This window comes from Lissotriton helveticus, chromosome 1_1, assembly GCF_964261635.1.
Source record: "Lissotriton helveticus chromosome 1_1, aLisHel1.1, whole genome shotgun sequence".
Taxonomy (NCBI): Eukaryota; Metazoa; Chordata; class Amphibia; order Caudata; family Salamandridae; genus Lissotriton; species Lissotriton helveticus.
In genome coordinates, this window is record NC_136057.1 from 2,018,221,889 (window position 1) to 2,018,246,159 (window position 24,271).

Genomic DNA, 24,271 nt, shown 5'->3' on the forward strand with positions numbered 1-24,271 from the left:
CCCATCCATTAGATCATACCTGATCCCATTGACTGGCAGTGTTTAGTACTTCTTTTTGCTTAGTTGCAGTCTTTTCTGCTGTCTGTCTGGAGGACCTTACTCAGCAATCAGCTTTTTTCATATTTGACCTTCACAGTCTTTGAGGCAGAGGTTCTGGGACCTTTTTGCCACAGTTCAGTACCCACAGGTTATACTAGTCCCATGCCTCTTGGGTTCAGAGAAGAAGAGCATTCTGTCATCCAGTGTGACTTTTAAAATTGCAGGAAAAATCAACATGTATTTAACATCAAGCTAGCAAAGTTGCGGCTGTACTTCAATGTAGAAGCATCTTTTATTTTGTACAGGTGCAGTATTGTCATGAAAACTGAAAATTCTTTGGTTTTCCATCATTAATGAGCTTATCTTTGAGGATGATTCCAGGATAACACCTCCATTGAATAACCGGACCACTGTCAAATGTAGGGGTGCATCAGATGCAGACAATGCTGCAGGCACCCTATGGACTCTTTCTATGATGAAATGCTGTGATCATTCAAGTATCCAAAATTCCAGGAAGGTGGCCATATTCCAGCTTTCCACTCATTCATGTAGACCCCTAATTCTTATATTTATTGCAATGGGATCTCCCATCCGTATCTTGCGTTCTGGTTTCCCACACGCAGACTTTCTTTGCATGTCAGACATCTGGTGACAGATTTCTTTTATTGCAGACTGAAGGATTTTTTTCTTGTCTAAGATCCTTTCAGTGGTATTCTGCTGATCAGCTCGTAGTAAATTGAGGCCTGTGGCAAGTGCGTCAATTTTGTGCACCAGTACTTCTTTGGATATTGTCCAGTTTATACTGTCCTGCCATTGTATCTTCAGCTGGTGGATTGTCACCACTACCAGCTCCTCTGGATTTTGGAAGCCTGTCCTTGTCTATTTTTGCTCTTCTTTTAATGACCCTCGCCCATTGGAATCAATGTGAATAGCTGGGCCTCATCCACGGTAGAAGATTTGTTCAAGGCCGCCCCTGTCCTCAAAACAATGTCTCTTTAGGGCCTCTCAGGCTCATCTGCAGTCAGATGATCATCCTGGTCTCCCTGCTTCACTCTTCAGCACTCAGGAGAGAGGCACACATGGTCAAGCAACTCGGCCGAAATCTTCTGAAGTCTAACTTCTCAGGGTCTTTATCTTTGCTTGCGGTTTGGCACTCTGGATATCCTGTTTGACCTACACCCAAGGCACAGAGGCCATTACAGGGCACTCCCCTCATGGTCAGGGATGCCCACATTCTAACAAAGGGTTGTGCTGACCCAAAGTCCTCAGACAGTGAACATCACTCTTTTTTGTAGCCGATGCTGCAGTGACTCCAAATGAGGAATTTCTCTTTTCTGATGTTTCAGGTACTTGCCCTTATCCCCACATCTATTGGCCAAGGTCCACCAGTCCACATGCAACCCTATGCTATATGGAGCTACCAGTAATGCCCAATGACACTCAGTCAAAGCCACAGATTTATCTATACCAGTCTGTGCAGCTCCTGGCCACAATCCTGGACAACTGTGGCTCCGCTCTGGCCACTTCTGATCTCCTTCAGAGTCCCCCTCCCTTCTCTGACCTCTGACAAGCCGAAACAGTCAGTAGACGAGGTCATTTAGCATAGCTTCCAGCTGCTTAGGGGGATTTTCTTCAGCAGCCCAAGCCAGGCCACACACTACCAAGTTACCATCTTGATTCAAACACAGCCCAGCACCTGCAGCTCCTCAGATCTTTTCCACAGCTCATTCATCCTTCGGGGGATGGCCAGAGAACATCAGGAAGCCATCTGGAACATTCCTTTGGGTTTCAGTATTGAAATCAGGGACCAATTGGCCACTATTCTGCCTATGCTTTGTGGAGTTTGGCGGGAGCCATTTTCAGAGCATGTCTGGCTCCATTGTTGTAGGCCACACCCTTCACTACAGTAGTCTTTATTGTGCCCCTTATAGCAAGCCTTTTTTCAGATAAAAATAAATAAATTCTTCAGGCGGTTTGGAATATTTTTTATAAGGTAAATATTATATTGGTTGCGAATTGGAAATAAATTCAAACTTTAATTTATATTCCACGTTCTTTATCACTGATCTGTTTTGAATTCTGTATGTGTCTTTGTTACACCTGTCAGCCTTAAACATTCTCCCAAACATTTTCCCTGCTTGCCTCTAATTTTGCTGATCTCGTTTTGTTGGTTTTAGGACTCTGGGCTAACCAGTGCTAAAGTGCATGCGATCATTCCCTGAACATGGCTTGATTGACATATCCACAATTGTTAGACTTGGCTTTTTCAGCGGGTTTAGATTACTCCTGGAATAAGGAACCTGCCAGAAAGAAAAGCTGGAAGAGTTGTGAGGAGAGACTCCCACTTTGAGGTGTGCTTTGCTGGGTTGGCCTGCAGTTGCTGCTTCTTTTTTTTTTAGTCCTCATTTCACCATTGGCATCTGCAAATGAACACTTTCAACCCGATTCCATCCTGGACGCCCAGGGCTGATGTTCTTGCTTTCACCTGGAGCTGGCCCGGCCTGCCCCTTTGTCTTTGTCCGAGGCATGGTGTAATCATAGGACCGTTCGGGGCCTTAGACCAGCCTCACTTCTCTACCCCATATATCAGAGGTTCCCAAACCATGCTATTTACATTATGTGCCATACCAGATTCTAAACGTGCAATACCCAATGCTGCTTGAAACCAGTTTTTGTAGAGAGGCGGGCTAGCATCCTTCCATAACTTGCAAATCTCTCTGCGGGCAATAGGAATTAAACTAAAAAATAAAGCCACTTGTGTCACCCTTAACCCACTTATAAGATCAGTATCCAAACCAAACAAAACTCTAACTATATTCAGACTTAGTTTAGCTTTAAAAATGCTCTCCATAGCCTTCTCTACATTAACCCAAAAGGGACCCAAGATAGAACAATCATAAAAGATGTGGATGTCATCCGCCTCAACTAGTCCACATCTAGGGCACAAAGGGGAGGGTCTAACGAACTCCTCAAATTTTTTGGCGTATAGTAGAGCCTGTTAATAACATAGAAGTGTTTTTTCTTAAGAGAGGCAGACCTAACAGACTTATACAAAATTTGGAGAGATGTATCGTAAAGAGTAACTGAGGCATCCTCCAGCCTAGAAGAATTCCAGACTTGATGTAATGGGTGGGCCTGTAGTTCCTCCGCCTCAAGCATATTTCTATACCAGAATCCTGTTTCTCTCTTCCCAGAGCCAGGGGATTGAAGCGCAAACTCCATGTCCCAATTACCGCCGATGTTCTCCTTCTCAGCTAAAAACCAGGAACAGGGTTGAATATATTTGAATCTGGAGAAAGAGTCCCCAATCTTTGATCTCAGCACCTCCCAAGGGAGGACCCCCTCTGATGTCACTAGGTCCGACCATACTGTTATCCCTGCTCTCCTAATGGGAAGAGAAAGACTGTCCCTAAGGCATATCGGTAAGCCCCGAGACTCCCAAATTGGGGCAAAGTCGGAGTAGTATTTTATACCTCATCTTCCTTTGACTCTATTCCATACTGAGAGAGCGAGTTTTAATACCTTGAGACGTACCTTTTTGTAGAATTTTGGCGCCCCAAATATATGCAGAAAGCCAGTACCGCCCCCCCTCTTGGTCAACCATTATATTCAAAATCTGGCCCCAGTTGGAATCGTCGGGGCTAGTGAGGAGGCATCGGATATTTTTCAGCTGAAAGGAAAATGCATACCAAAAGACATCCGGAAGCGCAAGTCCCCCCTTTAGCAATTTTCTTTGAGCTTTTCCAGGATAGCCTGGAGTTTTTATTTGCCCAGATGAAACTGCCTATTTTACCCTGGATTTTCCCCAAGATTTTATCAGGAAAAATCAGAGGTATCGTACTGAACAAATATGTCAACTAAGGCAAAATTACCATCTTGACCAAGTTGACGCGGCCATACATTGTCAGAGGGAGGTTCTGCCATCTCGAAAAAAGATTAACAATGTCCTTAACTACCTTCTTTATGTTAGTCTGCGCTATACTGTTAAGATCTTGTGTTATTATTATCCCCAGATACCTAAACTGACTGCTTCGAACTCCCTCCCAGTTATACACCCCCAGCACATTACTTCGGTTTTGGAATATAGCCAGACTACAAGCCAAAATCAGTCATTACCTCCTCCACTCTAGGGAACACCTCGGCCGGATTACTGGCATAAACCAGCAAATCATCAGCATATAAGGCCAACTTACAGCTGTAGTCCTTAACTCTAAAGGGTGTGATCAGGTCGTCGATCCTCGGCGCCTGCGCCAAAGGCTCGATATAAAGATCGAACAGGACGGGCGAAATAGGGCACCCCTGCCTAGTTCCCCTTTTTATGTTGAAACGCAGTGTCAGGGAACCATTTAATAGTATCGCAGCAGAGGCGCCCTCATAACACCCTCTCAAAGTTTGGATAAAAGTTGTGCCAAAACCCATAGTTCTCAATACTTCCCATAGAAAGCTGCAGTTGCTGCTTCTGTCTTGGTCAGGGAAATGGCTGGACTGTTCTTTCTGCATTATAAGTATCTCCAAGGGCTTGATGTAGAGCTTGCCCCTGTTGAAAGTCTCAGGGAAAATCAAAGACTTCAACTTCTTCTGGGTACCGGCTTCTGAAACTAGATGTTTCAGCTGCTACGAGGAAAAAGGTAACCTGATGCTGTCAATGATGCTGCTGACGGCTCCGTGAACTAAAGGCACTGCTGCACTTCGCACTGCAACCCTGTTCTCACCAACAACACCGTCACGATGCTACAATGAGCCACTGCTTGCATCGTGAGGTGTGAGCATCCCACTCCACACAGCCTCGCTTCACACCACCGACTTTGTACCCGCAACGCCGTCCCTGCTTCCGCTGCCTGCACTGTGACCTATGGACAGCATTTGTGGAGAACATGGAGCACTGTCCTGCTTTGCACCGCAGCCCTGGTCTCAACACCACCCCTGCTCCAAGCTGACATTGACGCCACTGCCTACATCATGGTTTGAGGGCACCACTTGTAGGTTACTCGATGCACTGCCCCGTCCCACACCGCAGCATTTGCCCACCCATGCCAGTGCCATCAACACCAGATTGTCAACAAACACCGCTGCCTGCACCGTGACCTGTGGGTTCTGCACACTGCATTGCCATATCTCGCACCACAGCCTTGGGTCTACTGAAGACAGCGCCTCGGCAATTATGTCACCTCTGCATGCACCATGACCTGTCAGCACCGCAAAGAGCACCTCTCTACTTCGCACCGCAGCCCTTGTTTCACCGATGCCTCTGTGCAACCATCACCGAGCCGCTGCCTGTACCATGACCTGAGGGCACTGCACGTCACACCACTCCACTTCACACCGCAGCCCCAATGCCTGCAGACGCTGGCACTCCTCACCTCAAACTCACTGAGTTTGACCTGCAGCACCTGTGATTTCACGAGCCTGACAACTCCTGCACCGAATCCCGGAAGCGATGCCTGCCGACGCTGCTCCTCTGGACCTCACTGCGAGGTCTGACGTCCTGCATCTCCAAAGGTACTATTTTATGGGACTTACTGACAACGTAGCAGGCCCGCAACACCACAACCAGCTGGAACTGTTGGATTTGTTTGGTCACAAGTCTGTGATAGCCCCAGACCGAGCTATCAACTTCAAGGAACTGTATATAACGGCCATTTTTGCTTTATTGGTGTTGTGGATTTCTGTATGTTTGATTTTTATTGTTTTGGTCTTGTTTTACACAGATAAATATTGGATATTTCCCTAAAACTGGTGTAGTCTCCTTTTGTAGTGTTTTCACTGTATTACTGTTTGTTTTATGCAAATGCTTTACACACAGCCTCGAGATAAGCCTGACTGCTCATGCCAAGTTTCCAAGGGGGTGAGCAGGGGTTGTTTGAGACATATAATCCCATTATCCTGACAAGAGGGGTGGATTCTGTCTGGCTGGTGCATCACCCTAGCTAACAAGAAAACCCATTTCTAACAATAAATGACATATTAAATTTACTTCTAAGTACCTAGTAAAGAGCACTACAGGTGCCCAGGGCCTCTATATTAAATGCTGCTAGTGAGCCTGCAGCACTGCCTGTGTCACCCACTTAAGAAGCCCTTTAAAACATGTCTCAGGCTTACCACCGCAGAGCCTGTGAGCGCAGTTTACACTGCCATGTTGGTATGTCATTTAAACCCCCTTGCCAAGCCTTAAACTCCCCATTCTATTACATGGAATAGAATGGGCAGGGTGCTTTGTAATTAAAAGGCAGGACATATGCTTTTAGGTTTACATGTCCTGGTAGTAAAAAAAAGTCCCAAATTCATTTTTTACTACTGTGAGGCCTACCCCTCCCATAGGTTAACATTGAGGGATTCCTTGTTACATCTAATCAGTATAATTCCTAATTGAAAGAAGGTGGAGATGTAATGTTTAGTACCTATGGAATTGTAATGATAAATCATTTTCAATGGTAAGGCCGAATTTATCATTGCAATTTAAAAAAATGCCACTTTTAGAAGGATGGCATTTTTCTGCTTTTAGCGCTGTGTGCCTGCAGCCTGTCTCCAGGTATTACTGCAATGCTCAGTTATTGAAGAAAATGCAGGAACCCTGAATCTAAACATTTGCAAATATAATTCCCCCTCCAATCCTCAAATCCTGAAAATCAAATACTGTTACCCCACACTATTGGTAAAATGCCTTCAATTGTGGCTTTTAATGATACTGGTTCATTTTACACAATTACCCATTCTACCTTCTCTCTCTCTCTCTCTCTCTCCCTCTCTCTCTCTCTCTATCTCTCTCTCTCTCTCTCTCTCTCTCTCTCTCTCTCTCTCTCTCTCTCTCTCTCTCTCTCTCTCTCTCTCTCTCTCTCTCCCTCCCTCATACTCTCCCCTCATCCTTACTTTCAGGGGCTTTCAGCCAGCACTCATTTTCATTCCTTTTCTGCACATTAAGGCATGTACCAGAAATGGCGGGTACAGTTGGGTCTGCTTTTCAGCAGTGTTAACTTTATTGTATGGAATACATGTGCTTTTGTTCTGACCATATGATGTGTTACAGTTTAACTTATGTTCCATGATGTGAGGTCATGGTCTTTCATTGTGACATTCTGGCAAAGAGTAAATTAGATTCTTAACAACACCTATCCACTACTGACTTAATCCCCCTTGGTAGTCAGTCAGTCAAATACTTTATTGCGATAACTTAATATCATACAAAGACAATGACAAATGTATAAAACAATAACAACACATACATTAAAAACATTTAAGAAACAGTTTAAAAATGACAAGTTTAAAAAGAACCAGCGACGAATTAATGAGACCAACATACACAATATTACATTTTAACATCAGCCTAGCTGGTAGAAAGTGCATAGTGCTAAAGTGCAAAAGTGCAAAGGTACTAAGAAATGTTAAAAAGTATGCTAAGGGTGTCCCATGAAAAATAGTTAAAACAGGCAACTACTGACCATGTTACTTCGCTTCTAAGAATGCTGACCCAAGAGGTCAACATACTAGCTAAAATGTTAATCTGTACTATAAGGGCAAGTAGGCACATTTTTAAGTCTAATATTCCTGCTTCTAATAGCTCTCACCAGGAAACTAGCCACACAAAACATGATCCTGGGAGTTTGTAGCATTTGTAAATAAATAAGAGCAGGTCTGACCAAGATAAATCCTGCCTCCTTGAGTATAGGTACAAGAAACATTTTCCGGGCTTCATTATAGTGGCTACAAAACATTATAAAGTGCATGGTACTTTGCTCGGAAAAATGATCACAAGAACATGGTGGTGCCTTTTCAGGGCTACTCCAAACAGGATAAAACCCCAAGCTAAAATGAATCAAATTAAATCGAAAACGAGTTAAGATAAACCTGTGGTAAGGATGGGTCACCACATTAAGATAATTGTCAGGACCATTGGGTATAGCCAACAATATACTGGCCCTGATACAGGGTTTCTTCAACTCAATTTCTTCCCTCTCCAAGGTTAGGAGCTCCTTCATTCCAGCTTTAATGTAAACTATATCTTTTAGCGTTAGAGAATCAGTAGCAGTATAAAATTCAGGCCTCCCTAGCTTCAAAAAATGTTCCTTGATGTACATCAACCACCTAATCCTATGTACATTATCTAGTTTCATACAGTCCCTCAATATGGTATGATTAAGAGGAATTTCTGGGTTCAGCCACATCCTCATCCAAGCAACTAAAGGAGCTGTTCTAATGAGATCTGAAATGTAGCCTTCCCCCAATTCCATGTGAACTGTATAGGTCGGGGTTGACTGGGGGACGCCCAAAACAGATCGAAAAAATTTATTTTCCATTGTCTGTATGGGTTCCATACCCCTATAACCCCACACTGAGCCACCATATGATGCAACTGATATACATTTAGCTTTATATATTTTGCTGATAGCTGCAAATGGCCTACCCCCCAGTTTTTTAGAAAACCCCTGGAGGGCAGCAGATGTCCTAGCCAACATTGATGCTCTATTTATAACTTGAGGGCCCCAGCTACCATTGTCATCAAAGGTGAGACCCAGGTAGGGAAAGGAGGAAACACGTACTAGCTTTTCCTGCCCACAAAGGAAAATTTTATGGAAGGGTCTCCTAGAGGCCCTACCCATAAGCATAACCTGTGATTTTTTTGCGTTTATTTTCAGGTCAAGTGAGGCCATAAAAGATTCAAAGGCATCCAGGAGTCGTTGAAGCCCCACCCCAGTACGAGCAAGAAGAACGGCGTCATCCGCATAAAGGAGGACTGGTATCCCCTGCTCTCCTGCTCGTGGGATGTCGTTAGTAACGCCCCTAAGGGCTGGCTCCAGCGTGTTCACATAAAGCGAAAATAACAGTGGTGCCAGGATACATCCCTGTCTTACTCCTTTTTCAGACGCAAAGGCATCTGTACACCTTCCGTTCATTGTGACTCTAACTTTAGCGGTAAGGCCAGTGTGTAAATCAGCTAGTAAATTAACTATGGATCTATCCAGACCCATATCGAGTAACTTCAACCAGAGCTTGGATCTATTGACCATATCGAACGCCGAGGAGAGGTCCATGAACCCAAGGTACATGGACCCGTCCATGGCCCTGGTGTATTTCTCGATCAAGAGGTGAAGATTAAGACACTGATCCAGGGTACTTCTTTTAGATCTGAACCCATATTGCACATTGCTCAAGATGTCATTCTCAGTAGCCCATTCATTCAATTTCACCAATATGACTCTCCCGAGAATTTTAACTGAAGAATCAATCAGCGAAATCGGTCTGTAACATGCAGGATCCTGCCTGTTTCCTTTTTTAAAAACAGGAATAATTATTGATGTTTTCCATGACTTGGGAATATTATCACGGTTTAAGGCATTAAAGACCCTGCAGAGCAATCTTGACCAGAAGTTAGGGAAGCATTTAAAGGCATCAGCAGGAACGCCATCTGGTCCTGGTGCCTTTTTCTTTAAGGTACAATCTATTGCAGATAATACTTCACAGACTTCAAAGTGCAAATAGTTCCCTAGTGAAATAGTGTTATCTTCCTGTTCCCTAGTAACAGCGATATTATGAGCTGAATAGATGTCTCTAAAATGCTTAATCCAAACCTCATCAGGAATATTAGTTTCTAAGGGGGAGTTATCCTCCCCTGTGAATAAAGGTTGGTTGACAATCCTCCAGAATTCTCCACTATTTTTTAAAATGGCTTGGTCAGTGAGTTGAGTCCAAGCTTCATCTTTAAGCTGTTTTTTCCTTAGTGCAATGGCCTTTTTATAAAGTGCTCTACTGTTGCTAATGAGATCACGATCTTTTGGAACGGTTTTCAGTGCATTAAGCAATGCAGAATGTGCTTTCGAGCAACTGTGATCAAACCATCTTTTAGGAGGTTTTGGCTTGGGATTACTAGTCACAGAAAGCCTGCCATTTATCTTATTACATATGCTACTAAATGCAAAGATCACTTCCCCATCGTTAGAGTCGCTAGATAGACACACTCCTACCTCCTCCTCAGCCTCTAAAAGAACTTCTTGAATGAAGGGTTCTGGGATTATACTATCCCATTTCAGTTTCCTTCCCTGGTCCTTAACTTTAAGCTTTTTTATCCCATAGCAAGAACCATGGTTGCGCCCCAAAAGATCAGACACTACAAGGTCCATGGAGACTGGGTTATGGTCGCTAAAAATGGAAATCACAGTTCTATACATTAAAACCTTGGATAAAAAACATGCAGAAATAAAAATATAATCAATAACAGAGTCATTGTCTGAGCCCTTAAAAGTAGGGGCCCTATTCCCCCCCTCCCCACAGCTGGATTCATATAGGTTCCATCTAGCGAGAAAGTTTTCTAAACAGCCCCCCTGTCTGTTATGTTCAAGATGGACCAATACGCCATATGGAGGGGATTCTGAGTCATCGCAAACACACATGAGTGAGCAGGGATGTATATTAAAATCCCCCCAAAAAATAATTTCAAATGCTGTAACATCCTCACTATAGACTGACAGAAAATAGTCCAATCTACCAAGGCTATATGTAGTACAGTCGGCAGCATTGGAATTATAAAAATTAATAAATAAAATATTAGGAGATTCCACGCGAGACAATTCAACAATAAGACATTGCTCAGATCCTGAGTCCCTTTTCTTGAGGCTACCTTTGATGTCTAATTTGAAGAGGCTTAACAGTCCTCCCCTCGCTCTTCCTGCCGTGCTAGTCACGGCAGGGATACAAAAATAGCTGTAGCCATCAGGAGAAAAACAGGAATTTGTGTCCCAGGTTTCCTGCAGAGCAATGATGTCAAACCTAGTTATAAATGCCAACCAAGGTGCATTACCTACTTTGGACTTTATACCAGCTATATTCCAAGTAAGTATACTGAAGGCTGACACGCTATTCTCTATCTGGCTAGAATGATCTGACACACTATTCTCTATCTGGCTAGAGTGATCTAACAAGAGTCAGTCATTATGATCCAGAAAGGATAAGGGTGCAAATCGATTAGACAATAACAGGGGTTGGGCAAAAGGATTGTGATATACTCTGGGGGCGGATTGGTTTACAGTATTCCGCTGTTGTTCCCAGCCCCTTCTATAGTTTGAGTCAGAATTAATATCCCACCCGAAGGCTGGTGTTTTAGGGTAGGTGACATTCTGCTGTTCACCATAAAAGAACTTCAATGTTAATGGTACAACAGAACCCTGCCTACGTTGGGGTGGGAGTAGGTTAATAAGAATGTTAGGCAACACGCCTGGATGCAAGAAACTTACTGCCACGCAATCCCCCTTAAATTTTTTAGGGCGATTACCTAGCCATGACACCCTTTTAACAGTTTTGATCTCTTGAGCCAGCAATTGACCCCCCCCTGGAGCTAACCTGATGTTAGTAGTGAGCCACTGTAAGGCTTTGTTAGACAGAGAGGAAGGGGATTCTTCAGTGCCGGCTTCTAAGGGTGGAACATTCGCCAATACCAAAACAACAGGGGACGCTTCAACTATAAATTGAAGAGGGTCAGTTAACTGGGCATGTACAGGGGGTATCTCAACCGTTAACGGACCATCCCCTCTATTAGTATTGGGAGCAATAGGTTTTGGATCAGGTGGCTGAGATGGTAGGTTATTTGTTGCATCATCCGTATTCTGCCTCTCCTGATCATCATTTCCTCTGCTGTTTTCATCCAGGTTTGCTACCAACGTCGTAACGTTAACAACTCCCTCTGTTAATTTGTTCAACTGCCCTCCCAGCTTTTTGACTTCAGATTGTAATTTATCGATTTTAGAGAGTAACGGTTTAACAATGGATTTGATTTTGCTATCTATTAGGTCAGCAAATCTTACAAACAAATCTTCATCATAACCAACATTAATCTCCGCACTTCCCCCTTCGGCTTCCTTTGAATTTGCCTTTGGAATGTTTACCCTCTTCCTCCTAGCCCCAGATCTTAGTCCCCCCCGTCTAGGTGGATTTTTATTTTTCACAACGGCTAATCGTGAAGTTTGTTCAGTGGTGGAAATATCTTCATCTGTGAGGTCAACACGATTATCATGTTCCATATCACTGTCAGAGTTATTTCCATGCTCCACGATAAAGACCTCGGGACCAGGCAGCATATTATCATTTAGAGGGCCAGGTTCCTGTGTAACCGGGCAATTTGAAGAGGCATCAAAGAAAGTCTGAAGGGACGCTGCATCTTCAGGTAAGGGGGATGAAGATGGCGACAAACGGTGTAAGTCAGGTGAGAGACTCAGACCCAGCGATTCTCTCCTCTGTAAATTAATTTTTTTCACTGTTTGCACCAAATAATTTTCCATTGTGTTAGCAGGTTGTGGGAGTGGTGCTGGACCCTTTTTGGGCATACTGCTGGTAGCTAACAGGGAACCAGTACCCCTCAGGCAACAACAAAATATATATTACAACAGTACAGTCTTACTTGAGCAGTCGAATGCCTCGCAAACCTCACGCAGGATTTCTGGCCCTGCCCTGCCTCCTCGTGCCGATGAGGGCCGTAGAGGGCCCACCCTTTGCCCGGGCTTAGTCCCGCTCGCGTCCCGCGACGCGGGGGTGCTCCTCCTTTTCTGCGCCTCTGATTGCGCTCCCTGTGCGCTGCCGCGTCACTCAGACGCGCCGGGATTTGGAGTCTCCCGGAGCGGCGGCGCGGAGTCAGCTGTCCCTTGACTCTTGGCGGTGGCGGCGGCGTGGGCAATGGCCTCTGCCTTCCTCTGGCAGTTCAGGAGGTAAGTAAATATGACTCTCTGCGGTGGCGGCGGTTCGAAAATGGTCTCCCCCGCTCTGCCGGGGTGCTCCTCCTTTTCTGCGCCTCTGATTGCGCTCCCTGTGCGCTGCCGCGTCACTCAGACGCGCCGCCGCGGTGCCCGCCGGGATTTGGAGTCTCCCGGAGCGGCGGCGCGGAGTCAGCTGTCCCTTGACTCTTGGCGGTGGCGGCGGCGTGGGCAATGGCCTCTGCCTTCCTCTGGCAGTTCAGGAGGTAAGTAAATATGACTCTCGGCGGTGGCGGCGGTTCGAAAATGGTCTCCCCCGCTCTGCCGGGGTGCTCCTCCTTTTCTGCGCCTCTGATTGCGCTCCCTTTGCGCTGCCGCGTCACTCAGACGCGCCGCCGCGGTGCCCGCCGGGATTTGGAGTCTCCCGGAGCGGCGGCGCGGAGTCAGCTGTCCCTTGACTCTTGGCGGTGGCGGCGGCGTGGGCAATGGCCTCTGCCTTCCTCTGGCAGTTCAGGAGGTAAGTAAATATGACTCTCGGCGGTGGCGGCGGTTCGAAAATGGTCTCCCCCGCTCTGCCGGGGTGCTCCTCCTTTTCTGCGCCTCTGATTGCGCTCCCTGTGCGCTGCCGCGTCACTCAGACGCGCCGCCGCGGTGCCCGCCGGGATTTGGAGTCTCCCGGAGCGGCGGCGCGGAGTCAGCTGTCCCTTGACTCTTGGCGGTGGCGGCGGCGTGGGCAATGGCCTCTGCCTTCCTCTGGCAGTTCAGGAGGTGAGTAAATATGACTCTCGGCGGTGGCGGCGGTTCGAAAATGGTCTCCCCTTGGTAGTCAAATAAAAGTCATATGTAGCACAGAAAAGTACACAGGCAACACACTATAGAAACTGGAAGCTTTGTAAACATGACAAACCAGTTGGTTGTGATTAACCTTATATTCTTCTAAATGAAAGTTAATTTCTGTACTATAAGGCTGCTTTTAAAGAGAAAAATGTTAATTGGATAGTGACAGTATATGTGAAACATGAGTAGTATACCTTTTGAGTTAAAAATGAGCACATTCATGTTAGCAGAGATGCCCTCTGTTTTACCGATAAATCAAAACCAGGGTGCGCCAGTGGGGTAAACGTTCCACAATTGTGTAATCTTGTATTTAGATAACTTAGTCAACATTTCCTTTTTTTTATATGTGACCAGCTAAAATTATGTTCTGCTTCTAGGGCAAGTGATAAGAAGAGAAACCTTGCTCAACAAAAAGCCCAAGCTCAGAAGAGACTGTATGGCCAAGGATCAATGAAGAGGCTCTCACCGGCTTCGACTGACTGGGAGAAACAACGTCACACAATTGAGAGGAGGAAAGAGGAACTGGTACTGAGTCATTTGATCAATATATTTCTACGCCATTCTGCTTCCTCCTCATTAACTGTGATGGTTTAATATTTTAAGATTAACTAATCATCACTTTTGCATATTTAAAAAAATATAATATAGCATTTACAATAGCCATATTAAATTAGGGTCAAAGGCACATCTGCCTGAAATACCAATACTGAAGCATTAGAAGGTAAGTAAAATGTAGTCCTGTGGGGAGGTGCAGTAGCTGTCTTGTCTGTAGAATTTGGATTTGTGGCAGTCTTCACAGAAGAGAAGAGCCCAACCTCAAATTGGTCGTAAATTTGCCAAAATGCCGGCGAAAGTGACATTACATATTTTAGCCTTAATGACATCGCAGGAAGTATCGTCATATGAGTAGTGGAGTAGTGTGGCTCACTGGTTAGAGGCGGCAGGCCTGAGAGCAGAAGTCAGCCTGGGACCAGGGTTCAATTCCCGACGCGGCAGAGTCGAGGACCTTGGTCAGCGGACTCGATAATTCTCGCTTCGGTGCTTACTCTAATCAGGGGTTCCACTCGGCAACTCTGGGCATTAGCTTGCCTAATCTCCACAATGGCCCCACCAATTCCGGGGATGCCTGGCTCCACCTTGGGGACTCCCAGCAAGGGACCATCCCACAGGGAAAGCCAGGACGGGTTCCCCAGAGTTATACAGCGCCGGGACGCCCCGTTGCTGGGGCAGCTGTGCGCTTTACAAGTATACTACATTTACATTTACATTTATGAGCCTTTGGCTCTTTTTTTTCCAGTCATTACCTTAACTATGATTATATCACAATAATTGATATTACTGAAGTTACATAATGCCTTCATGATTAATATTACTTCACAATATGAACAAACATTTGTTTTGGATGGAAAATGACCTTTACAACACGGTCAAAACAGCGCAATACATTTACATCGCTGTTTTTACAACGCAAGTCGTTACACCGACTTGCACTGGAGGGTGCTCTGGACTAAGGAATACTGTGATTTACTATTGCAACACCTTCCCTACTGTACGTAGACAGGAGTTGGAATAGTAAATCACACCATTCCTAAGTCCAGCACCCTCCAGTGCAAGTCGTTGTAACGACTTGCGTTGTAAAAACAGCCATGTAATATACCGCGATCTAAATGATCGCGTTGTATCATCATACATCCATTTTAGATACCACCTATATTTTAGTGCTCACTTGATGTTTGAAAATTCTATGATGTAATACTTGTCAGAATTGTAGGAATGGCACAAAGCAAAAAAGCCAGGATTCTACTAGGGGTTTCGTCCCACCAAGAAAATTTGGAAGAGTGTGGTCATATAGTGCAATTTAAGGCACAATTTGTACTTAACTGTACTAAGAAGTCATAGTCTCTGAAATGGCACTCATTATTATTTTTAATTCTTTCAAGATGTGTCAAGCCAATGAAGCCTACTTTTTTCCCAAAATATGCTATAGATGGCACCATATGTCTACAATTAGCTACATTGTGCAAGGGCTAGCATTTTGTTATGAGTGCACCATTGTGACAAGAATTACCTCCAGTGTGCCAGTACCCATATTTTGTCACAGGCGTCTATCATGCTAAGATTTGCCTCAAGTAAGAAGCATCAATATTTTACCATGGGTCTCTCTATAAGACAACAAGGAAATTCAGTGTGCCAGGGCTAACACTAGATTTGCAAGCATAACAAAACATTCTCACTTACTCTCTCTTTTGTTCACTCACACACACTGTCTCTGGCATAAATACACTCACGCCCTCAAGCACATGCACAGCCTACATTTAAATACCTTTTTACATACCTTAGCTACCGTTAAAGTTCTGTTCCAGCGAATTGTGCTCCATTATTTATTACACTTATAGGGCCAGATGTACGACCATGTCATTTTGCGATTCACAAATTGCTCTCAATTGTGACTCGCAATTTGCGACTCGCAAAATGACATGTACAACAGTGTCAGAGATACTGTTAGCTATTCTCAATTGGGTCGCCAATTGAATGCCTCATCAATGTTCATGAGGCACTCGCAATTTGCGACCCCATTGAATATGGCTGGCCCTCACAGGTATGGTGGCCTGCTGGGCTCAGCAGACCTCCATGTCTGGGAGTGCTTTTAAATGAAGCAGTTTCTTTATAAATGCAGCTCGTTTTCCTTAAAGGAAATAGGGTTTGTACATGGCCCTGTAGTTTTTTGCATGTTAAAACACGGCGCACACCGGTTTGCGCATGTTAAAACGGGTCCTACATCTGGCCCTTAGTGAATAATAGAATATTGTTCAATATTAGCATAGCAAAAAATGGACAGAAAATAGTTTGGTGTCACCCTTGTGCACTTGGCACTGATTTGGCCATCTCTAAGGCCAGGGGTCGCAAAGGCTGTGCCAGGAGTCACGAGGAGCAGGCCAGAGGTTGCAGCTGTGGCCCTTGATGACCTCTTATTGACGTCCATGAGCCTTAATGTACAATACCTAGTTAAGATGAGACATAAAGAGGATGACATTGGACAGTAGCTGTTGAGAAAAAACTAGATGAGGTAGAGTTACATGTATATTTGCTGAAAACGTTTCTCAGATATGTTAGGTTACCGGTATCATTTATAGCACACTTCCACTATCAGTATGTTCCCACGGAGCTTCTAGAATCCGGTATCCATTGGTATTGCTGACCAGAATAAAGACGATCTCTTTTTATTGTGTTTGGTCTACACAATTAAGCAATTGTCCATTTCTCAATGCTGCTGTTTTGATAGCTACATTAACTCTTTACACAGCATTAATGCATTGTAGTGAATATGAGGGTGATAAAGTTAAAAGCTAATTTGTTTTGAATTGTTTTCAGTGATTTGATATGTGTGTTTGTGAGATGTGTTATTGAGGTGGCAACGTTCAGCCAGCGGTATGGCACTAGCGCTATCCTTTAATAGACAAATAAATATATGAGCTGTAATTTTAGTTTGTAATGGGTTTAAGGATTCATTTATATATCTGAAAAAACATATTGGGTTTTGTGTGTAATCTATGTGACAAATTCAAGAAACAAATTAATTCCCAAGTTCCTGATTATGAAGTGCCACAATTTTAACATTGGGTCTAGAAATTGCTCCACTTTGACTGCGACCATTGACCTGGGTGTGACCAGGAGTCACCCTGGTTATATCAATGGATCATACATTCACTGATCATACAAGATGGGTTCTGTCATGTTTCAGTTGTTCTTTTTACAGTTACTTTCTTTAAAAGGTTTATATTTCTATGTTTGGAAGTTTTTTAACCCTTTCTCTATTCTCTCAGTTATTTTCTTCCCTGATTACCCAGTGGAGATGCCTGAATATCTTTGTGTTTTTTACAATTATAAAGTTATCCAGCTATTCCCAATAATTATGTTGTGCCCTCAGACCTTCATACATCAAACAATCTCTTTTCTGTACCTCGTGCACTCGTGCTTGATGTTATCATTTTTTATCTCTTGGTTCTGCAAGAAAGACTTCAAAGTAGTGTTTTACAATGCAGTTATAAAATATCACCAAGCTCTATGGAAAGCAATTACACAATATTATTTTGAAATGTTTACACCAGTACTAAAGAGTGACAGAATTAAAGGTATAATCAAATTTGATAGTTGTCATGAAATTGTTTTATATCTTGTCTTCTAGAAAGAAAGCCTTGTACAAGTCCGTAAGCAACTTTCTAGAGAGGACTATGAAAACAGACATATGGGGAACTACAGGTAATAATACTTCATCTTTTTTTGTGCATTTTATGTTCTTGTTTGGTATTTCCTGTTTTGTTTTCATTCATGCATATGGTGACCATATGGCTCTATATCTGAAAGACCATTGTAGCACTGCCTTTCTTTTACCATTGAATGTAAAATGGAAGTTGGCCAAAAAGCTTGATTGAAGTGAACCGAGCTGACTACTTCCAAAATGCATTTTTTGTTTCAAATTAAATCCCAAACTGAAAAACGTGACATTCTAAGAACATGGTGCTTTCTGTCCTACTGTGTAAGGCTTTTTTTAGTATCATGCTACGCAACCATGGCTATCTTTGATTAAGTAGAATAGTGTTTAGCAAACTTATTTCCAAAGTACTGGAAGACCATCTTTTGAATACATTTGATTCCTACATAGAGCAAACATTGATAATCATTGAAACCATACAACCTGAAGAGAAGGGGTCAATTCTATAAATGACTTTTGCCCAAGCCATGCATCAAATTACATCTTTAGTATAACTGCTGAAGATCAAAAGTGAATTATAATTCATAGCACCTGAACAGTTGTGATCTGTGACAGCTACATGAATATTGTACTTTAAAACTCTAGGCACTTCATGTTTAGTTCACAGTTAAACAATTATTCAGTGTCCTACAATTCTGGTATAATCATTGGTCAACTTTCTTTACTGTAGATAAAGATGTAGATTGGTATTTTTAAATATAATTTTTGATTTACATATATATGTGTAATTCTATTTAATCCTTGACATTCTAGCTTGTAAACCCAGGATTACTGAGAATCCGTTGATAAAAAATAACAGAGTAGGGAGCACTAACTTAAGGCACAGTCTCTTGAAATCAAAGCATTTGTAGCAATTTTTATCTCAAACAAAAGTGTCTATCACCTCCCATGTTTCTGATTTCAGGAGTCGTCAACACAGTTCTTGGAATACCTGTGATACTAAGAATGAGCATTTTAGTTCATCTAGACTATATATCTATCCATTATTCACCTGGCTTTCAGACACACCTGAAACACAGAAAGTCCTCCCTCAACTACAGAGAGGGTCATGTCGGCCCATTGAAAACAATCTCCTAGTATCCTTCTTTGCATCCCAGAAGTATCAATTCCTTGTATTTAAATGGCTCCTAAAAAACAGTGGGTGGAGTCTCCTGTTCTGGAGAAAGTTGATAAAATTGAAAACAGTTGTAAAACTTCCTTGACAATCTGTTTTTCCCAAGCCAACAATATATCAAACGTTGTACAAGTTCAAGAATGCAGTCAGATACAACCTGTTGCTGGTTGTAAAAGGCATGGTACTCATCAACTAAGATTAATGTAGGACTAATAAGGTATTGATTTAAATGGAGGGAACTATTGTTTACGTTAAATGAATGCTGCATGTGCAGACCCTTTGAGAGTATGAATGACCTGTGGATACTCTCCACAGTGACCGATCACTGGACAGGTGGAGGGGACATGCAGCTGTGGGGTGAGAGCTCATATCTGAGGAAGAGGGTGACACTGGCTTGTGCAAACCAAGAGGTCTACACTGTCTACCCTGAAGAAAGAAATAGTCACATGGATGGAGGAGGAATGCAATCAGAGAGAAAAAGGCAGAGCTATAGGAGAGCTTGGATACTGCATCTCCTCTTCACTAACTCTCTTCTCCATCCCTCAACATCTGCACACCCCATTAACAGCAGGAAGCTCCCTGTTGTTTCATTACTCAGTGAACCAGCTCCAAGCGGGTCTGCAAGAAGTTTACTGCAATCTCTTTTGAACTGTGGGTGACACCATTTATGACCCTTGCCTAGATCTTGGTACAAAGACCACAAAGTCATTTGATCAGCTACAGTCACATCTTGCTGACAAGTAGATGGAGGGCATGTGTCTTAACTCATGGACTGCAAAAATGTCTTGCTTTATCTATCACCCCACTCCAGTTGTGGGCATCATCGGGCCATTCTATACCCCAACACACATCCCATATGTTTGCACCTAGTGGAGGGAGTTTTTGGGCCACACACCAACTTGAATGCTAGAGTGGAGGTGTGGATATTTCAATTTGGAGGTGACGGACAGCAATGTAGGAAGGAAAGCAACACTCTGGGGGCTGGAAGGGAGTAGAGGAGACATCTTGAATAGTTTTGTATTTGAATAATTTGTATTAATCTCTCGTGAATATCTAAACTTGGCTGTACCAAGTCTGTTCTTCAGTTCCCTTTCCCTAGTCCCATATATTTGTGTTACCTATTTCCTGTTCATCCAGTCTATTGAACCACAGTGAACAATAGACTGCCCCTACTTCATGGGGAAAATGGTATGGTGCCTCAAAATCTGGAGGCTCATAAAGAGAAAGACTGCTGCCTCTCGGTCTGTGGAGCTGGTGGGAACAGTCAAGAAATGGCCTAAGGGTAATGGAGTTTATGATTTGTTTTATGAAGTGACACTCAATAACAGAAGTGCGTCTTCCAAGCATGTCAAATAGATAGTGACATAAAAATAATCTTTTTGTACACTGGCAGTCAGTGAAAGGTTGCTACATGAGGACAGATAGAAGCCCTAAACGGAATATCAAGAATAAGCCTGGCTACAGTGATCAGCATTATTTGGAGCTCGTTAAATGTTTTTTAGGTAAGCTGAAACAGACTTGTTACCATGCTCAAATTCTCTGGTAACAACAGCCTGGACAACTAACTTATGACTTTGTAAAGTTAAAATAAAAGGCAAATGTTCCTCGAGTTTTGAAATTGGGAATACAAATTGAATCCAGCTTACAGATTTGAGATTTGAAAAAAAAAGTATTCGAATTGAAAAGAATCTCAAGTATTTGGACCGTAGTCAAATGTAGGCCCATGGATACAAACAAACAAGTTGAAGTCCAGGGAAATGAGAGGAGAGAAGTTGGCCTAACGGCTAGTGCGGTCAACCTCAAATTTGGGGAACCGGGTTCCAGTCTCGGCAAGGACGCGCAACATCCTCTGATTCTGGGCAAATCCCTTAAACTCCCCGTGCCTAACAAAAAATGAATGTGTCTTCATGTAACGCAACTGGTGCTCATGTTAAGCACTCCGATACCTTCGGGTCAAGTTTGCACTATATAAAACTCTGAAAAAATAATAATATTAAAAAAAATGATATTCCAGGATAAGAACTCTTTTTTACAATACCTCTTCTGGGGATTGAGCTTCATCCAAGTTGTGATGATAAATAGGCTGATGGTATCTGACATGGGTACTGGGTATTTTAATATTGTGATAAATCATCGACTGCTTGACATTGGCTTATCAGTAAAACTATGACAGAAAGGACTGGATAAGAAAAGCTGTTGGGAAAGCATAACTTTAGAGTGAGGGGCTCAGTGAGAATCCCATAGGCACCACACAAGATAAATATTAAAATCAAGATTGAAGAGACAGAAAGGCAACTTCCTGTAAATGGTCTAAAATAATGAAAGCCGTTCCCATACCACTGCCTCTCATCCCACTTCTGAAGAGATGTTCTAGGAGGAAGTGGTGGGAGACAGTCTTGACAGTTGAAGTAAGTGGTGGAATGATCAGTCCAAGGAAGGAGTAAGTCATGATCAAAACTGAATGCATTGTAGGAGCTGAAAATCATGTTAAGAGTGTGGCAAGTCATGTGAATTGGACCAGCAACAACTGGTGGTGACGGATAGGCACAAGCATTGGTGAATGCATTAGGTTTCGCATATGTGATTCTTAATATTTGTTGTTGTTGTAATTTGTAGCAAATAATAGCAATGATTTAATCTGTTCTTTCTCTCGTGCCAACACATGATTATCAAAGCCAGTGCAATTTTTCATGCTGTGATATTAGAATTAGAGTGCGGCCCTCGGTAGCAGCAAGCTTGCTAAATAAACAAGCAGTGACGGGGAGGGAGTGGTGGGAGAAAGTAATGACCAGGGCAGGGGATGATGGCTGGAGTCGGATGCCAGCAAGGTTGGGGGGTTCAATGGAGGGGAGAACACTCTGTAAAAAGATGCAATTGTTTGGAATGCTACTAATTAAATGAAAAAAAATGGGCAAGACAGAGGATGTGGCCAGAACTGATGATATCCGGTTTCGAGTTTCGGCGTGGGTTCACAAGCATACTTTAAATGCTTGCCCAAAATGTTGAAATAAAATGCGAGACAAATGCATGCAGCTAGGAAAAGTAAAGGGCGTAATGCAAAAGTGTGCATTAAAAAAAGTGCCCCAACAGGGGAAGGAAACAGTACATTTGCTACGGGAAACTGATAGGAGAAATAAGCATTGGTAAAATGCAGGAAACTATGCTACAGCCAATACAAATGGAGGAAAAGTAGGTAACAAGCACAGTAACCAATGAAAGGCATTGTGGCAGGATTTTACCGCTTTTAAGATTATATTGAACACAATAGAGTCCTCAAGCACATCAGAAGCGATGTGCAGGCGAAAACCTAAAAAAGAACATCTGAAAGAGACAGTTAGTTATAGATTCCTTAACTTAAAAGTATTCCCAGGTGTCAGACTGGATCCTGAGAATTTTTCTTAGCAGTACCTCTGCGCATCAGTCAACTCCGCGTCCGTCATCACCGTCGTGGTCGCCGGGTTGACTTTGTGGTGCCTAGTTAGATGCCACCCCTGCGCACTGATGTCAGTTTTTTCTTTTTCTGCACCAGCCTAGTGCAGATCTGGTGATAGCTACCCCTTTAGTTAGTTTTTGACTAACCTTTTTTCGACGTTTTGTCTTCAATTCTTTTTGAGTCTTCAATTCCTGGTGTGTGAGGGATGTCCCATCGTCAGACTGGCCTCAAGCCTTACGGTGCCTGTCACAGGTTGACGTCAGTGACGGACCCGCACCTCATGCGACTTTGGTGTCTGGAGAGTGACCATGTCCCGAAGTCGTGCTCCGACTGCCGGGCATAAATCCTAAGTCTTTGTGGGAGCGGTCCTGAAAGCTCTTCGAGGCCCGATGGTCAGCTCTGCATTGCTCCCAGTCTTGTTTGAGGGAAAGGTCACGGAACCCCCACCCCACACCTCATCCCATTCCAACTCTTCAAAGTCCTCGGGTAAGTCAAAGCACAAGAAGAAGGCGAAGAAGCACCAGTGCTCTACGCTTTCTCACCGCTGGTCAGCTGACGCGACATTGAATCCAGAGTGTCATTGTTCTACGAGATCGTCGTTGGTGTCTGATTCAGGAACGAATATGTGCATCCCCCCGTTTCCGGGAGCCCAGGCGTCCCATGCCCAACTTCGTACATTTTACAAAGCCCTCCACTGTATCTTTGGGCAACCGACTCCGCCAGCACACCTTCCGGCCCTGTGGAGCCGGTGGGGGGCCCTGGGTCTTCAAAGCCGGCTGCTCCGTCCCTGGCGTGAGAGGGCGCCTGTGGATCCAGGCCTGGATCCGCATCCGGATTGATGCCGGTCGATCTTACTCGACCTTCCCAGTCACCGCCCCCGGCGTCAGTCTTACCTCTGGCCGACGCCATCCCCATCCTCATCCACAAGATCAATACGGAGCCGGACCGATGTCGGCCAACATCGAACCCGACGCTGGAGGGTACTTTTGTTTCCCTGTTCATCCCTGGTGTTCCCTATTACCCAGAGGGTGGTGATGAGAACTGGGAGGGGTCATCAGACCCTTTTAGCAGACCAGCTTGAAGAGCCAGACTGGAGAGAGGGCCTGGGTGACACCATGGGTACTGAGGAGGGAGCGTCCTATGCTGTGGTGGTGCGAAGAGCAGCTGAAGCCTTGGGCCTAGAGCTTCCTTCAGTGGCGGTCAAGTCTAACCTCCTGACAGGTGCTTCAGCCTGTGGCAGTACAAAAGGGGGTGGTGATGGACGGATCATCTGAACCAATCTGGGTTTGATCCATCACCGTTCTTTAGCCCACTCTGCCACCCCAGTTTAGACATGGCTATATGCAAATCAGTCTGACCCTGTGCCTCATGGGAACAGTCCAGCCCGAACTGCCAAGCCATGCCTTCCCTGGACCGGAAACAAGCTTCTGAGGACCGGTTTCTGGCATTCCAGCCGTCTTCAGCCTGGCTTGCTTGAATCCAGTGGCAAAGTGAGCAAGGGACTCACGTCTGAGCATACCCTGCTACACTTATGGCGGTCAAAGCGGTACAAAAGGGGGTGGTGATGGACGGAGCATCTGAACCAATCAAACACTCACACCCAGTCAAAAGATCTGGGTTTGATCCATCGCCGTTCTTTAGCCTGTGGCAACCTCCTCTAAACCCCTCCTGCCCTTCGACGAGGCCCTCACTGACGTCCACCTGGGCACCTGGTCCAAGCCCAGCAGAGGGTCTCCTGTGGAACAGAGATTTGCCTGCCACCACCGCCTAGCCCCGGGCGACCCAGTTTTCCTCACCCAACACCCTTCCCCCGAGAGCTTGGTGGTTTAAGCCTCTTCCTCCAGAGGCACATTCCCTGTGGCTCCCCCAGACGGAATCCAAGAAGCTGGATTATCTTAGGAAGC

General features: G+C 44.3%; 1 protein-coding gene across 1 annotated transcript in view; it reads left to right on the forward strand.

The window, feature by feature from the left end:
• TTLL7 (tubulin tyrosine ligase like 7) overlaps positions 1-24,271 on the forward strand; it is a 1,017,987-nt gene that overhangs the window by 538,963 nt on the left and 454,753 nt on the right. Inside the window, exons 13-14 of the mRNA XM_078659263.1 lie at positions 13,925-14,072; positions 17,734-17,807. Of these exons, the coding sequence (XP_078515389.1) occupies positions 13,925-14,072; positions 17,734-17,807 (222 nt within the window). The remainder of the gene's footprint in view (positions 1-13,924; positions 14,073-17,733; positions 17,808-24,271) is intronic.